The following is a 17,912-nucleotide window of genomic DNA, read 5'->3' as shown; positions in this document are numbered from 1 at the left end:
ATTTTAATCTCAATCATAGAGCACTTACCTTCCCTATGTAAAAGTAAAACCACTGATGGACGGCATCATCAGAAGTCTGGACAGAAGTACGATATGCCTCCTCATTAATTATTACCTTTCACCTTCAGCCAGAAAAAGGTTAAATGGAAAATTCTCTATAACGAAATATTGAAGTTCAATACTTAGTTGAGTGATACAGTATCTCATAACTTTGGTCAAGTAAAAATTCAACATTACACGATAGCATAAAAGACTCTTATGAATATGCTGTCAGGATTATAATTTGGGATATGCTAGCATATCTCAATCTTAGATTGGAAGATTTATTGACTATCTGCAATTAATGACATTTCAAATTGTATAGCTTTCTGCTGCACATTCAGATAATGTTTCTGTATGAATGGTTCTGATAGAAGACGAAATAATTTTGAAGATCAAAGAGAAGCTGTTCATGTGTTGATTAGATTTGGCTTTTAGGCTAATAAGTTCCTAATCTTTTAGTTTGTTTTAATGTCTTTTTGCTGGGAGTGAAATGTATCCATTCCTATTTATGTATTGGAGTTTATCTCCTCGTGTAATTGTATTATTTTGGTTATATTTATAAAAACACCCCATTCAAGGAATTTTATTTTATATGTTGATGGAATATTTATTCTTAAATTCGGTTTTAATTCTCTTTCATGACCTTACAGTGAGTTATTGTGGACTTACTGTATGAACTTTTTTTATCTTTTAGTTTTTGACGATGGTTTTCTATCATAAGATACAATGAATTTTCTTGAATGCATGTAAATGAAAGTCTTCTTTCTTATAAATGAAAGTCTAACAAAAGTATTCACTAGTTATACTTGTCTGAGACTTGTAGTTTTTTTTTCTTTTTCCTTTCTTTGTTAAACAAAAACAAAAATGAAGTTCTAATTTTGAAGTCTCTTTGTGCAAATTGGTGATTAATTTGAGTATTATGATAGATGAGTTTCTTTTACATTTTTCCATATTCTATCTAAAAATGGTAGTTGAAAAGAGAAAATGGTGATTGTGTTAAAAAATAATATTTTGGATAAAATGTATAATTGGAGCAGAATTGCTAAAATATAATATTTTGACACTGTAGCACCTATCAAAATATAGATTTGACATGCAAAAATAGTTTTTAGCATTGAAGATGCTCTAAGGTGAGTGTGATTAGGATGCAATGCAAAAATAGTTTTTAGCATTGGAGATGCTCTAAGGTGAGTGTGATTAGGATGCAATTTGGGCCAATCAGTCAAAAAATATCAAATTAAAGTTGGGTTTGCGGAGGTTAAGTTGAGAATCTAAAGCAATCTCAATCTTACCTTTATTGTTATTATTATTGTCATCATTAAATTTTAATGAAACTAAACTCAACAAGACTAATTTGAGTCTAATTTTTTGCTTGTTAAAACTTAATATGTTCTCATCAATTGTGTGGTTTAAAACTTTAAATATGTGGCTGATAAAGAGTCAGGTCTTAACTGTGTCCCCCACTTTCAGGTCCTAGGTTTGAGTATCCTAACCTTACGAACTATACTCTAACCATTACCGGGTAAAAAAAAAAAAAAAAAAAATATTTTGTATGATTTATAATGGAGCCAATGGTTTTAAATTCAAGTTTGCTCACTTAAATATTTGTATAGTTTTAGGTTGAAGGGAATTTATTTGTTAGATTGTTTTTTATTATTATTATTTTTTTTTAAGTTTATTCGTCGGACAAAAAAACAAGAAGGGTCTAAACACAGTCGCGGGCGCCACTGTGGAATTTCTGTCACAATTTTAATTGTTGACGCGTGTATTTTTTTTTCCCGATAATAAATTACAATTTTTCTGCTAACTTCTTTTTGGGGCTCTCATTATGTATAATTACTATACTAGCCTTTTATCGTTAAAAAGAAACTGAGAAATTATTTGTGGAAATATTCTCTTCATTCCATCTCACTCTAAAATTTTCTTTTTTCAAAAGTCCAAGTCTAAATGTTTGAAGTTTAACTCTAAAATTTTCCTTTATTCTCTGATTTTTCAGATAAAAAAATATAAAAAAATCCAGTAAAAAAGAACTATAACCTGGTTCTCTTTCTAAATTTTTTTTTTTTGAAATTAAATGTTTGAAATTCATAAATGATTTTTTTAAATCCTTATTCTCTGTTGAGAAGTATTCAGTTGTTTTTCAGATAAAAAAAATTAGATGAAAAAAAAGTATAATCTGGTTTTGTTGCATTCGTCCTTTTCTCTCTCTAAAAACACAAGTTTTCAGCTTCGATTCTCTTCAAATTTGATTTTTTCAGATTCATAGTCTCTATATTCTATGTATATCTCTAGATGAAACTGTGAATGATTTCTGAATTTCTTTCTAAGGGTGAGAGACAAGTATAGCAATTATACATAATGAGAGCCCCAAAAGGAGTTAGAGATAAATAGTAATTAATTATCGGAAAAGAAAATATACGCGTCAACAGTTAAATTTGCGACTGAGATTCTACCATCACGCCGCGACTGTGTTTAACATCCCTCAAAAAACAATACAAAATTGTAACCTACTACACTTAATTGATTTATACTTTTGAATGGATGGAATTCATAAATTTACATTTTATTTCTTCTGGGGTTAAAATTTATTATTTTAACCCCCATTGAGATTTGGCATGCATATTAAATGATGCTACTAAAGTTTTCTTTCCAATAAACTTGTTTATTAAATTTTATAAAATAAAAATTTTATTATTCTTTTATATAAAGTGTAATGTAATATATTATTATAATATAAAAACATTACTCATTTTTTACCTTCAAAATTACTTTATGGCGATTTAAGGGAAGTCAAATAATGAATGTCAATGGGTTTCCTTACGTGCAATTTGCTCACACTCGGAAAGAGAGTCTAAATTTACCTTTTATGTTGCTATTGTTGCCAACTTGCCAGATTGAGACGTAAGGATTAGAAAGTACGACGAGTACAAAAGGAAGGGACAATTTTAGGACCAGAATGACGTCGTTTTTCATTACCATGATCTGCAGGTTGAATTGTACTGAGACCATGAGATTTTGGGTCAACGCCGCCACTCAGATGATTAATGAATTTTTTTATATCCACACCCATTGAAGTTTAAAAATACATGCATAGATACTTATTCATACCTTTAAAATGATATAAAATTATCAAACCGATCTTCTTAAAAATTATTACTTCCCATAAGTAACATGTAAATTGGGATGGAGGGAGTAAAAAAAAAAAGAGCTAGAGATTAGGGTAAAGAAAAAAGTTTAATGATGATAGTAGTTTCGTTAATTAATAAGATTGATATTTTATAAATTAATTAAATTAAATAATTAAGTACAAATATGACATTTGAAAACACATAAGAGTGCCATTATTAAAAAAGTCCTTGATTTGTATTTGATTGATATTGAACGAAACCTTAGGGTTATCAATGCAGTTTACTCTTACTTATATTATATGGTTAAAAAAAAATATTACTCTGTATATTAAAGTCAACTGTATTTTTACATCCATAGTACTATTGAAGACAGTAGTAGTCACATTCGCACGAGTTGAATCACTTTTCTTCCCGACGCTACGTCGTTCCCAGCTACCTTCACCCTTTTCTCTCTCCGCGATTTCACACTCATCTCAATCTCTCCGTGCTCTGTTTTTTAGGGTTAGGGTTTGGTGATTTTCGAAGATGGAAAGACACAGGGGAGAGCGATACGGCAACAACCAAGATTCACCCCACTACAGGAACTCCAGAGGCCCCCCTCGCTCCTCCGATGGCCCCATCAACCACCACCACCGCCGTAGCCCTAACAATTTCCGCGGTGGATTTTCCGGAGCCGGACATAATCACCGTCCTTTTGACAGCCCCCCTCGTTACCCTCCCAGCGGCGGCGGTGGAGGCGGAGGATTCCGCCCGACGATGGGCGGTGAAGGAGGAGGCGGTGGATTTGATTTCAATCACGAGATGCCTCTCTCCGGCCAGAAACGAGGGCATCCTTTCTCAGGCAGAGGAGGTTCTCCAGGTACGCCCTAAAATTCTTCAGAACCCCTATTTTCTGTCCCCTGTGCTTGTATGAGTTTAAGCAAATTTTTCAGTATTGAAAATTCACCTGGTTGACACATTGACACAAGTTTTGACACAAGTTTTGCTTCTTGTATTTTGTTTTTGTTTCTTGAATGGCTTAAGAACATGCTCTTGCGGTTGGGTACAAATGGGAAAAATGAAAATATACAGAGAAATATATTCACATATGTTTTATTTTTGATATCCAACAGAAATTTTACAAAAAGTTAATATTTTTAATCTTATGATTTCTCCGCAAATTAAGACTTTTGTGCTCAAGTCCTGTGCATTCTAAAATTTAAGGCTGAAAGAATTTAGAAGCTTTATTAGCTTAGAAGAAACATAATTTTAACTTTATGACTCTGTGCTTTAGAGTTGAAAAGAAGTCTGAAAAACAAAAGGTGGAGATGAAGGATAGAAGCAATAATATTGGTTTACTATTGAAGGGAAGTTGAGAGTTTGCAGAGGTTATATTTTGTTGCTAGATAAAATTCTAGCATTATTTCTGATATTTGTGCAAAGAGCTTTGATAATGTCTTTAGTACTCGATGTCTTTTTATAAAACCACTCACTTATTACATCATCGACTGAGACTTCTGTTTCTACATCAGTAGTTTAATCAAGAATCACTGTAGAAGGGCTTCAAAAGTTATTCAACTTTCTTTCTGTTCTTTTCATATGTTTGCTTCAGTATATTCATTGATGTTTCTTGTTTTGGATCCCAATGTGGTATCAGAGACCGACAGCTCATGGCTATCATAATTCATGATCTTCGTTAGTGTTTGTACTTTGTACTGTGTATGTGATTTTACTTGTATTGGTCCTTGTTATTACTGACTTTACATTCTTACTTTCATCTCATTCACCTAAAGTACTTATTTGCTATTTCTCTTAGACCATTTTGATGGCGGTGCCTTTGCCAAGCTCTTTGTTGGATCTGTTCCAAAAACTGCCACTGAAGAAGATGTAAGTAACTTGATGAAGCTGTTATCATAACTGAGATGTTAATTTCAAGCTTAGTCTTTCCAGAAAGTATACTACTTTCTCATATAGTTTTGAATCATGTTGAATTTCTTGCATCTTTGAACCTTCGTTGTACTTTCTGTTTATGGTTATCATACTTCCTTGTTACATTTTTAATTGGTATCTCTGTAATGTCCTCCTCATCTTATCCGCCCACCCTCTCTCTGTATACATTTCTTGCATGCTCTCACTGTTTCATTGCACATGCACACATTTATATAAATTGATCCCCTTTTTGGACATTTAACTAATTCTGGTGCTTTTGTTGAAATAGACTGGATACAGTTAATTCTTTAATCTGTTCAGTTATTACTATTGAGGTTCGATCCATGTTTACTAGTTTAGTGAAGATATATTGAGTTAATTGCTTATCACTTATCTCTTGAATTTAGCTGCCACGATCCGACCACAGTTGTTCTTGTCATTAAAATATTGCTTATTTGATACCAGATCCGCCCCTTGTTTGAAGAACACGGGAATGTGTTAGAGGTTGCTTTGATCAAAGATAAGCGAACAGGACAGCAACAAGGTATGTTCAACTACTGTTAGTTAAGAAATTTATTGCAATCTATATTATATCTCTTTTCAGGTCCTTTGAGGGGCTGATGGGAGCAACTGTAAGCTTATGTGTCGTCTCAGTTTTTTCAACAATTTTCGGGCTTCTTGGTTTTTGTGGCAACCTTTCTTTTATGTTCGTCCTGTCAACCAAGAAGAAGACAAGAATAAAACTACTAAAAAACGGTTATATATAGAGGTTGGGAACTTGGAAGATAGATCTTGCTCTTGTGCTACTGGCTGCAGCAGGGGTGGGGTGGGCATTATCCAGCAAGTCATTTGTAATTGACCTGACTTTCTAGTACATAACTGTAGCTTTTTATGTCATACTGTGTGGAAGTGCAAAGTTGTACAGCAAGTCAAACAACAATACTTGGATTTATGCTAATGAATGGGCATTAATTATTATGTTATGTGGAGGATGTCTATGGTTTCTTATCATGATAACCTGGTAGAGTGAATTCTTCATTTTGGATTGTTTGGCTTGTCTACGTACTAGTTTCAACTTTGACAGAGTGAGATGCATTTTAAATTGCCTTGTCAATCAAAGATGGTTTGGCATTTGAATTTAGTTAGTTTTGAGATTTCTGGTTTGTGGTCTTTGAAAGGCTACACTGTGAAGCTATGGACCTAAAGCTGATAGAATGAATAGTTCTTCTGGTTATTTGTAGTAGTTGTCTTCTTTAAATTAAAGCAAGTGGCTCGTGATATATTTTTGCTTGGATATTATTTGAAGCTAGCTAGTACGTCACTGATGTATGGTCTCAGGATGGATGTGTATCTTTTGGAGCCCACAATTTTGCTCCATTCTAGCTGAGCAGGAGTTGGACATTCAGCATGTGATATGATGTGGTGTGATGTTTTTTGATTTAATTTGGTGATTCTGATGATAATGGGGAGATGACTTGCTTCTGCGAGTTTCTTTATTTTGAGTTAGTGAGCTGAATTCCTTGGAAGCTCGCTGCAACTCATTTGAAATTCTTTTGCAATGTAGGCTAACTAGTGGTGCATCCTCTATTGAGTTGTGGTGAATCTTATGGATGTTTCTGTATTTGGTGTCCTAGTATTTTGTTTATTTATCATTTCATCCATTGAGGCGGTGTATGCCTAAGCAAAGTGTTTCAGTTGTAGTTGGCTTTTGCTACTGCTATTTTTCTTCCCCACCTTTAGCTCTTTTAAATTATGGCGAGCAACTCATCAAGTATGGGCATTATCTATCAGCATATGCTCGGGCTCTCCATTCATATATTTAACCAGTTTTTTTACCCCCAACTGCTGCAGGCCTGAGGGCTGTCAATGTGATGTTTTATTTTTTATTTTATTTTTATTTTTATTTTTTGGTTTTTTGGTTTTTTGGTTAGTTTGTGTCGTATAAATGTCAGCGCTTCCTCTTAAAATGTAGCCTCGTTTATCTGAGTTGATTGTTAGCATTGACGACATTCACGATTTAAGTGGCATTGCTTCAGGGAATTCAAAATGGCAATTTATCATGTGTAATTGTGGATGTTATGGATGTAGCATGTGGAATCTCATTATTTTTGTGTTCAGTTCTTCATAAGGGGCCCCCAATTATTGTATGCAGACACAACGAGTTCATAGTTACAGTTTTTCAGTTTTCTTGAGACCACGTTAATGGTTGATTTGCTTCTGTTATCCAAATTAAGATCCATGTCTCAAGTTACATATTTAACTCTGCAAGCTCATTTGTAGTTTGTACATATTATTTTATTGTGAAATTCTTTGGTTGAATGGTGGCTTTAGTGGTGTGAAGGTTGTAGTTTTATATTGATGGATATTCACACTCTCGTCTTGATACAGTGGCAACGTTTTCCTTTGGTGCCTGGATGAATTTTATTTTCAACCTCCATCCTTCTGCAAGAGTTTTGTGTGGTTAAATATTAAGCTGAGCAGTTATATGTATGGCGTTGTGTAATTATCATATGAAGAAGGTATAAAAAGGCTCTATCAGCTTACTTAAGACATTAGGTAATGTAATCAACAAAGCGTATCATAGGCCCAGGGAGGGGAAATTTTATTTTAAGAATAAAATGTACAATTTTAAAAGGTAGCCATAGCTTAATTGCGAGCCCTTTATTGAGTTTATGATTTTGGCCTGCGGATGGCATTATAGCTGCTGCTTGAAGTTTTTGTGTTGTCAAACATGATCCCTTATGTCAAATTTATGGCTTATTGACTTCATAGTTGATATGGTTGGATGCATATTGTGTATATATTGTCTGTAATAGTTTGTTTCAAATTATTGTACAGGGAGATTGCCCTTACCTTGTTGGCTCTTCAACTTTTTTTTCGTGCAGATTTATGTTGCTCTACCTGTTATCTCCTGGCAGTTGTCCAGTTACTTTTTTGTTCAGTTGTGGGTGGATCATGTATGCATGTTATAGAGGCTCGTTATTTTAATTGCTTTTACACCTATGGATGCAAGTCGACTTTTTACTCCTCAGATGTATCCAATACTTTTCTTACAGCAAATGAATGCCCTCGATTCTACTCACTGTTTAGATACGTGAATTAGGTTACCAAATACTATAAGTGGTTGGCAGTTTTACTTATGATGGGAACTTCTTTTTGGATGTTTGATGTGATGAGTGCAGGGATCTCAAAATGGTTTATGTTGTTTAGATGTTCTGTCTAATTAGATGGTGGTGTTTTGTCTTTTATTTCTTTGAATGTTATTATGACCTCAGTTATGAGCTTTAAGTCAAAGTTGGTAAAGTCCTCGACCATATATAGTATACTTGATCTTGGTGGTATAAATGAATAATCACTCAGTCCATTTGATATTATAAATTGAGGTGCTGGCGTGAAATTAGTGTTTTTTTTAAATATGATTCTGTGTATCAATGCCCACTCTGCTGCACATGGGCTGTTGGTTCAAGCAAAAGGTGTTTGATGGTTGCTTAAGCACAGACACACACACACACACATATATGTCTGAATGCGCATTTTTGTGCTGTGGTTTTGTGCGAATGTGGTAAAAATACAGGCGTGGTGGTGACATCTGTTGACTAACAGTCCCTTCCTAAATAAAATGAAATAAAAAAATGTAGAATTTGGCTTTGTGTGGGATTTTTTTAATTATTGCAGAATCGGATTCATGTTAAGTTCGTTCAAGGATTGAAGGACTCAAATATTGTCAATCCTAATAAGCATTTGCATAGTTTCCGTATTAAGGATTTGAGGTTAACCCATTCAGGATTGACAGGGACTTTTTATTTTGTACACACTTTGAATATAATGATTATTTAACCTTTTCTGCTTTTGTTGCCATGGCAAGATTGTGGTTCCTGACCAACAGCACTTGGGATGGCTTAAGTTTTTAGGTTGTGTGACTGTACATACGCAGACTTGGGTATTTATTTTAGTTGTAGATGGCTAGTGGTTTTAAAGTTTAAATTCGACATTGTGGTGATGGAATTAAGACTGAATAGTATATAATTAGTTGATAATTAGGAGCTGTCAGCCTTGTAGATAATTGACAGGGACATTGAACTCCATAGCATGGGTTTTTATGTTTGAAATACTGTGCAAAACGATACATGTGTGTATCCTGGAACTGCGATTTTGGTAGCAACTTTTCAAAGATTTTTTGGAATAATTTGTCTTTTTGCCTTCATGCTTAAAAATCGTATTCATCTTTTACAGCAAATTAACCTACAGCTCATACTCTATTGGCTCATGCACTTTTATCTGGTTGTCTTATCTGTATCATCATTAGGAAGTTAGAATTAACTTGATGAAATCAGGGATGAAATCAGGGTACACTATCTTTTTGTTTCTGCAGGATGTTGTTTTATAAAATATGCTACTTCAGAAGAAGCTGATAGGGCCATAAGAGCATTACACAACCAACATACTTTACCTGGGGTGAGTTTTCTTCCTGTCTTATATTTGCACTTGGCTAACTTATGTTTGATAGTTTGACACACATGTGTATTTTCCAGGGAGTGGGTCCTATCCAAGTTAGATATGCTGATGGGGAACGCGAACGCCTTGGTAATTTTATGTGACTTTCAATATTTGGTTTTCTACATTTTTTTTTTCCTGAATGGGTTTTTCTACTTTCTTCTTTCCTGGTAGTTGCATATTTGTATAAGAACATTTTTGTTTGGGAGAGAGAAATTTTCGTTAAGCTAATAGAGTGTTATTTTTTTTTAAATAGCATGTCTCTGCAGTTTCTTTGATTAATTAGATGGAGTCACTTTTTCAATGTCCAGCTGTAGCATGGAAAATCATAATTTTAGCTGTTATTTGTCTACAACAAATTGTTATAATGAGCTACGGTGTAAAGACCGTACAGTTAAGAAATTTAATTGAGTTCTTAGAGAAGAATTTTCCCCTCTAAGTGCTTTCTTTATAATAAAAGTGAGGGTTCTAGAGGAACTCATGAGAAGAATCTCGTTCAGGACTTACGGTCATAATTATGAGGACCAGTTATGTAGACTATTAGGGTAGATAATCATACATATGAAACACTATCATGTTCTCCCTCCTTGGGAGTTATTTCTTCAATTACAATTGCTATTGTCATTAAATTTTTTTGTTGTTTCACATTATGAAACCTTACGTGTTAGACAAAACACAGCATATCTTTATTATTATTATTATTATTATTTATTATTTTACTTATAAAAAAAGAAAAAAGAAAGTTGATTGGCTAAGACGCTCAGTGCCTTCTAGTCGAAGGGAAATGATAACATTCTTTTTTGTTCTATATGGTTTTATTAAGTTGGTCTAGGGCTGATTTCACCGGAAACATTGAAATGGATTTGAGAATCTTCTAGTAGGATACTTTGTGCTTGTTGTATATCAAACATATCTGTTATTCAGGTATTATGTAACATTTGTGAATATCTTTGGTTATTGCTGGGGGATTTAAACATGCTGTCCCTTAACACTCTTCAGAAGGTGGTTATATTTTGAGGCTGACAGATAGTTTTATTGTGTTCTGGTTGCTTAAGATTTGGGTTTTAGTGAGTAGTGTGCCTAGTGACTGGTGGTATTTTTGTTTTTTTTGCAAGATTGATCAGGCAAAAATGATTAGTGTTGTTGCAAGGTTTTGAGACTCAATCGAGTTGTAATAGATTCAGCCAAAATCGATATGAGTATCAGCCATATAGCGGTGAACTCTATTTCACACAAGACTAGGCTGATATGACAGCTTTATAAGACATTTTTTTCCCTTTTCTCCTAGGCTATTATGATTAAAGCTTTTTTTTAGGATTGCTATTAGCCAAATATGGTTCTAAGTTGCTCAGGTATTTTAGAAAGACGAGGCCATTGTGAAGTAAGATAGAGTGGAAACCATGTAGTTTTTTGTATGACAAAAGAGTCTTGTGGGAGTGGCCTCTTTCTAAGGAGTGTCTTTTAAAGTGAAAAAAGAGTGGAAACATGTAATCCTTTGGTGACGGAAGGGTCTTTGAGGGAGTGGCCTCCTTCAAAGCAATCTAAGGCTTACAAAATTTTTGGTGGCACCATCATGTGTTGACTCAGCATGGGATCATGGAAATTAAAGCAGATTGCAGTTTAATAACAGGTTGTGGCGTAAGCGAGTTTGGGTTCTCAAATGAATTGTGATAGATGTTGGTGGATCTTCAGAGAGTAATCTCATTGATGGTTTAGCAGTGTATTCTTTTGGTTGTTCACCTGTGTATATAGGCTTTGATGTGAACAATGTAAACCTTGTGTATCATGGTTGTGGTCTGCGTGATCCACTTTTCTTGGTTTCATGCTTGCACATGATCTTATGAGGTTTTCTGCACACTCAAATCTGTTGGTTGGATTTTTATTTTCCCACTCTCTCATTATGTTGTAAACATATGTTAAATAGATTATGCCTTACGAATTAGTTACTAAGTGTTTTAAAGAAACCAATGTTATGAGATTGGGAATAGAGAAGATTGTTCATGGTTTGATATGTAATATAAAAGAGGTTTTCATCTCCCCAATTTTCAGCTTGAACCAGCCTGCCTTGGCAGAGGCTTTTTTGAGATAAATTATAGTCTCAGTACTTAATGTTCAATTCTTGTTTTCTGATCGTTCTGTTTCTGATGTTGTTCCCTTTTATGGTAGGTGCAGTTGAGTACAAATTATTTGTCGGCTCACTAAACAAACAAGCTACAGAAAAGGAAGTTGAGGAAGTATGTTGCATGTGTATTGATGAGTTTAATTTGCCCATGCTATTCTTTTTTCTAGAATTAGTGTACTTCTAGCTCCTTCCTTCCTGAAAATCTTTTCACACTTTGTATTGAATCTTTCCTTTTCCAACTCCCAAATCTGAATCCAATGGAGTAAAGAAATATTAGCTATTTTTTTTATTAATTTTGTTTTCAATATTCCCTTTGATTAATTTTAATGCAAACAAATAAATATTATCTGATTGCTACCTTTTCCTTTGTCAGATTTTTTCACCTTATGGTCGAGTTGAAGATGTCTATCTCATGCGTGACGAATTGAAGCAGAGTCGTGGTTTGTCTTGTTATACTCTTGCTAATTCTTGCAATCATGCTATAATTTGAATAATGGGATTGGAAGAAGGCATCCTTCTTAGCCGTACTTCTTACCTGAATATGGTGTCTCACATTGGTATCATGGATTAAAGCAGCTATTAGATGTTTGCTACTATCTCTTCATTTTATTTGCTTTAATTCAAATATCTATTCATCTATACAATGGCATGTGAGGATAATTCCTTCCTTCCAATCACTGTTTAAGGTCTCTACTATGATTAATGTTGTCACGTTTCTATACATTCCTAATGAATATGTTCAACCTATTTTGAAGGATGTGGATTTGTTAAATATTCTCAGAGAGAAATGGCAATGGCAGCTATAAATGCTCTTAATGGAATATATATAATGAGAGTAAGCTTACTTCATTCTTCTACTGCTTTTCTGTGCTCTGGTTCTGTTATTGAAGGTTACTCATTTACCATTTCTTTTGCATGTTAGGGTTGTGATCAACCATTAACTGTTCGATTTGCTGATCCTAAGAGGCCTAGATCTGGAGAATCAAGGTTTATTTTTTTATATTGCATTATTATAATTTCTTCATGTACACCTGTTGTCCGTTTTATGCGTGGTGCTATAAGTTGATTAGTGCAATGTGCAGGCTGGGCACATACCCCTTGGTTCAATGTTGAGAGTTTCTTATTTCCTACTTTGGCTTAGCAAGAAATTAATTTAGTAAACTTCTGATAGTGCATGCTAAATGAACATAAATATTATTGCTTGAGCATCCACATGAGAGACTTTTTGGTGTGACACATACAGATTTTTTCCATGGCCCAAAAGATCTGCTCAGGTGGATCTTTGGAGGCATCATATCCTATTTTGATATTGATTATCAAGTGTACTTTCCTATATTCTTACTTTATACGTTATCTTTCACTTTCAGGGTGGGTGGTCCTGCATTTGGGGGTCCAGGCTTTGGCCCTCGGTTTCAAGCACCTGGGAATAGGTACTATATTTAATGTTTTTATGGTGAATTTCTTTTATGTAATGTTTTTATGGTGAATTTCATTTCATATCATTTTATTCCCGGTTTATATACTCTTTCAGTGTTCTTACTTTTTTACTTCTTTTGTGAACTTACTTTGTGCAGACCACCGCCAAATCTTGTCGAGCCTATGCGTGGTGGTATTCCACCTAATGCCTGGCATCCTATGAGTCCACAGGATCTGGGACCAGGTTCTAATGCTCGCATGCATGGTTTTGGGAGTCAGTTGCTCCCTAGGTCTGGTGATATGGCAATGCCTTCAACTCCGGTAAGAAAAACTCGATGATCCTGTAGCTCGTTCCTCTTGATATATGCATGTGTTTGTATGTGTGTGTGTGTATATATATTTATTCTCTGAGGAAAATGTTCTTAACATAGACCAAATCTGGTGCTTCAGTGTTGTATATCATAATGTGTTTTTTGCTTTGCTTTCTTTTTTAGCGGGAGTTATATTTTTGTTGCTTTTGCTTTCTTCTCAGTTGATTCACTTGTGTACCAGTTTTTTTCTTAATTATTATCGTTGCATATTTTTCAGGGTGGTCCCCTGAGTGGCTCTGTGGATGGTTCCTTTCCAGGACTTGCAGTTTCATCTTCTGCATTACAACAGGTATATGCAGATTGATTTATAGAAGCCTTCATGTGGTATCTGGGTTCTTTGGAGAAAATGGAATTCATGGTTTCCATGATTTGTGTTTCAGAGCTATAATCAGTCTTTGTCACAAGCCCTATCTATTGGCCAGCAAGTATCACCATTACAGAAGCCACTTCAGTCACCACAGCATTTGCCATCTTCCCTGCAGCTACATCCTCATATTCCATCATCTTACTCGCAGACTGAAACTTCCAATGCACCACTCCGGCAACTTGGTCAACTGCAGTTTCCACAAGCTGCTAATCAAATCCCCTTCAGTCAGGCGTTTCCATCACAACAGTTGCACGGTTTGAGTGGACAGTTACCTGTTTCTCAGCCTCATATCCAGCAGAATGCCTCATCTGCTACAGCACAAGCCCCTCAGAGTTCTAACTTGCAGCCGCATGCTCTTTCTGCTATGGCAAACCAACAGCAGATTCCCGTTCCTGTTCAGCAACAAATGCTTCAGCCATTACATCAGTCACCTTCTCAATTAGCTCAGATGTTGTCACAACAGACACAAAATCTACAGGCAAGCTACCAGTCATCTAAGCAGGCATTTTCTCAGCTTCAACAGCAGCTGCAGTCGATGCAACCATCTAATCAAAGTTTAACATCACAGCAGAGTTCTCAGGCTGCTAAACAGCAGGTATTACAAATTTAGACGTTAGAGGGTATGCTTTATTTATTAATTACTACAGGAAATTAGAAGATATTTGTTTGCTTAACAAGCTGATTTTTTTATTTTTTATTTTGCAATCAAATAGGTCTGCTCTAGTTCAGGGTTTAGCCACTTTATGTGTGCCATCAGTCATTGTAGATTGCATGGTTAATGCCTTCCTTAGTGCCATGAAAAATAGTTTTTGAGAGTTTAAAATGTTGCTTCTTTAAGAATAATTTGGATTTGAGACTGGATATTCATTTTATACCTGTGAAATGAGGTGTGGAATAGATTCATTTTGTTTGTTACAGTTGTAGTAGATCCCATTTTGCCTACATATTTGCCATGTCAGGATGTTGGTAAACCCTTTTTTGATATATAGATCTACCAGCTGCTTTCGTTTCACATTAGTGTTTGATAGTCTCTTATCAGTTCTTTCTATCTTAAACAATTTCTTTGGCCGCTATATTGGCTTTTGACTTGCACATTCATTTAATTATCTTTGACTACCTTTGGAAATTCTGCTGAGAATTTTTCGTTGCTGCAGCCTTCATGGACTGGGATTGTACAACAGACAGTTTCCAGCACCCCTGCGGTTGCACCAGTAGCCGATGTGCCCCCTGCTACCTCTGCTGCTCCGGTTGTTTCTGTGACAAACCAAGCTGTAGCTCCTGTAAAATGTAATTGGACAGAGCACACCTCCCCCGATGGATACAAGTACTATTACAATAGCACAACCGGTGAAAGCAGAGTAAGAAAATTTTCCATTGACTCTGTTGTTCTCTCTCTCTCTCTCTCTCTCTCTCTCTCTCTATGTTTGTATATATATATTCAGTTTATGTGACAAATGTTTGTGACTTGAACCTGTAGTGGGAGAAACCGGAGGAGTTGGCATTATTTGAGCAGCAGCGACAACCAAAACCATCAATTCAACAGCCTCAGACGCAATCTCACCCTCAAGGTCTGTCTATACACCAAGTTCCTCAGGCACAAGTGCAGCTTCAAAACCAACTTCAGACACAGCTTCAGATGCAACCCCGCCACCCGCAGCAATTGCAGCAAACTTCTTTATCTTCCCCAGTCAGTGTTCATTTTGTACTTTACATATATACATATACATACATATATATTTGGTTATGTTACTTATTTGATTATTTGATATTCCAGTATCAGGCTTCTGGAGTTTCCAATCACCAGACTATCCAGGTACATCATATATTGGTTACAAAATTTTAATACTTCTATTAATGTACTTTTCTTCCCTTGTGATGGAATTAAGTTCTTACTAAGGATATTAGTAGTTCTATTTTGTGTTGAAGAGTCCATGCATTTAACTTGTAGTTGTAAATTTGTTATATATAACACTAAGCCCAAATTAGCTTTTTATCCTGGATTTAAGAATACTTCATTTTTGCTTTATTAAATAAATAAAGCAAGGTTTATTAAGAGAGACACTATGCCCTCAGGATTGTTGGCTGAATTGGGCTGAAAATAAACCTTTAGAACACACTAAGCCCTCAGAATTGTTTGCTAAATTGGACAGTAAATAAGTGGTTTAATTGTTTATTAAATAGTTCAAGAATTATAATATATTACTTATTTTTTTTACTCGCTCTTGTTTTTCCTGAGTGCTATCTTTGACCTGTGATATTGTTAAATCGATAAATCGTTTTTTCAACCATGGTTCTTCTGCTTTGGGGAGTTATTGGTTCTTTTGGACACACTACCATTTGGTTGATTGGAGTTGCATTTTTTTCAACATATGGTTTTGAATATTCTTTTTAATTACCCTGCAAAGTATTCCTGTAATTCTTTTATCTAGAAGTTAAATGATTTGATTTTTGGAAGTATGAATTATGAATTGCTAGGTTTGACTTTTCATCAAATGAGCTACTTCTGGTAGTTGCAATAACTGTAATCCTAGCCATGCAATTTGTCTAGTCTTGTATTGGTGATGGATTATACATAAGCTGTACTTACAGGGCGATCCTTAAAGCACATGGAAGAGAAAATATCATCTTAAAGTTGCATCGTCATACTGTTATCAGGATTTGTTTTTCTCTGAAGTAGTCAAAAGAGAGCCCTAAAATATGTTCTTTCAGGGTTGATGTTTACTAGATAACTGTTGCATTGTATGATATACCTGGCTGAACTGTCTGTAACTCAAATGTACAGAAGTTGAAATGCCATTATGCCAATATAACTAAGCAACTAGCCATAATACATTTTTTAGAGATTTGTTGAGGATTTTTTATTTTGGCTCAATTTGTCATGGTTTAACACTGGTAGCTTATGGTCATTCTGGCTTTTGGTGTTGCAGGAAGTTGGTTATCCGCAACAGGTAGCAGCTAGTTTAGTCAATGATCCCACACGCTTCCAGCAGGTATGACTTGTTGAATTTTCCTTGTCTCAGTCTTCTTTCTTTGATGATTGATCGCTGAATTTATTCCCATTTGTATCTCTGCTGCAGGGGCTTCAAGCTGCCCAGGAATGGATGTGGAAAACCAAACCTGCAGGTGCTGCTGACTTTCTCTTGCTTTAGGTTTTGGTCTGTTGTTGCTTTTTGGAAACTTACAAGAATCCTAAGCCGCCCTCTTTTTTTTTTTTGTTTTTAAAACGATGCATCATCTTATTTTCAGCTGAAATTCATCCAAAAAGTAAATTAATAAACAAATACTCATTATGTATTTTGACAACTTTTTATCTTCAGGAACTTGAAGCGTACCAGAGGCAGAAAATTGGTGATAAAGTGGCTGATCGAAGAATGTTGCTCGAGTTAGAACGGAATCAAATTCTGACAATGGAGAAGCCGGCAGGCATGAATGCTTTTAATTTAAATGCCTTGCGGCAATGTGGAACAAAATTTTCGTATCATCATAGTGAGGTTTTACAGTGTCAACGTAACTAGCTTAATGAATTAAAGATTCTGCGTCTTGAATTTGCATGGTCCGACTACCTCCTCTGCTCAGTGTTATGATAACTTCTTGTAATAATCTTTTGCTATCAATGAGTTATTGAAGCTTAAACCTGTACGTTGATTAGTTGTTATGACGTCTTCCATTAAACCCTAGTTGGCATTGAAGGCCATCTGCTTGAGTTACACCCGTTTTATTAATGGTTAACTATAGTCAACAGAAACTCTTCTATTGGAAAGTGCACCTGCTGGTAATTTGTTGTCTTGGTAAATTCATGGTTGACTGGTTCAATACTTCATCGGGGAGCTGTGTTATAGATGTGTTTGGGTGCTAAGAATTTCTAAACCTTTTGGGAAATACGTTATCTCGAAAATTTGTTTTTCTTGGTAACTCCTTCCAACAATTCATCAATACAACTATGAATTGTCGGTTGTTTGGGTGCTAGGAATTTCCGAACTCCTATCTATGGAAAATAAACCCACCACCAAAATTTTCTGCCCATTTAATTTAAGGGCTGTTAGTTTCAAGATTCCATCAGAATG

The 17,912-nt window shown here is 35.1% G+C and overlaps 1 protein-coding gene across 2 annotated transcripts; it reads left to right on the top strand.

Moving 5' to 3' along the window:
- Positions 1-3,544: 3,544 nt before the first annotated feature.
- On the top strand, positions 3,545-17,487 carry LOC132275369 (flowering time control protein FCA). 2 transcript variants are annotated; one of them, XM_059776836.1, is made up of 19 exons: positions 3,545-4,029; positions 4,966-5,036; positions 5,544-5,622; positions 9,451-9,533; positions 9,611-9,662; positions 11,745-11,806; positions 12,068-12,134; positions 12,450-12,529; positions 12,617-12,681; positions 13,062-13,124; positions 13,269-13,431; positions 13,699-13,770; positions 13,862-14,443; positions 15,003-15,206; positions 15,326-15,535; positions 15,623-15,661; positions 16,776-16,838; positions 16,926-16,971; positions 17,166-17,487. In XM_059776836.1, exons 1-19 carry the CDS (start codon positions 3,696-3,698, stop codon positions 17,171-17,173), a joined length of 2,343 nt encoding a protein of 780 aa, XP_059632819.1. In that variant the 5' UTR covers positions 3,545-3,695; the 3' UTR covers positions 17,174-17,487. The 2 variants fall into 2 exon arrangements, with proteins under 2 accessions (XP_059632819.1, XP_059632818.1); XM_059776835.1 differs by having other exon boundaries at positions 11,739-11,806.
- Positions 17,488-17,912: the final 425 nt, after the last annotated feature.

This window comes from Cornus florida, unplaced genomic scaffold (genome assembly GCF_030987335.1).
Source record: "Cornus florida cultivar Cherokee Brave unplaced genomic scaffold, ASM3098733v1 CherokeeBrave_3.0.0_Hap2_Chr09, whole genome shotgun sequence".
In the NCBI taxonomy this organism is placed as follows: domain Eukaryota; kingdom Viridiplantae; phylum Streptophyta; class Magnoliopsida; order Cornales; family Cornaceae; genus Cornus; species Cornus florida.
This window is presented reverse-complemented; position numbering and strand designations above follow the sequence as displayed.

What these genes read in the sequence shown, in the direction of transcription:
- LOC132275369 (XM_059776835.1), top strand. Translation starts at nt 3,696, where the DNA reads ATGGAAAGACACAGGGGAGAGCGATACGGCAACAACCAAGATTCACCC. An exon ending in GCGAACAGGACAGCAACAAG is followed by an intron (nt 5,623 to 9,450) that starts GTATGTTCAACT and finishes TTGTTTCTGCAG; the next exon opens with GATGTTGTTTTATAAAATAT. An exon ending in ATGGAATATATATAATGAGA is followed by an intron (nt 12,530 to 12,616) that starts GTAAGCTTACTT and finishes TTTGCATGTTAG; the next exon opens with GGTTGTGATCAACCATTAAC.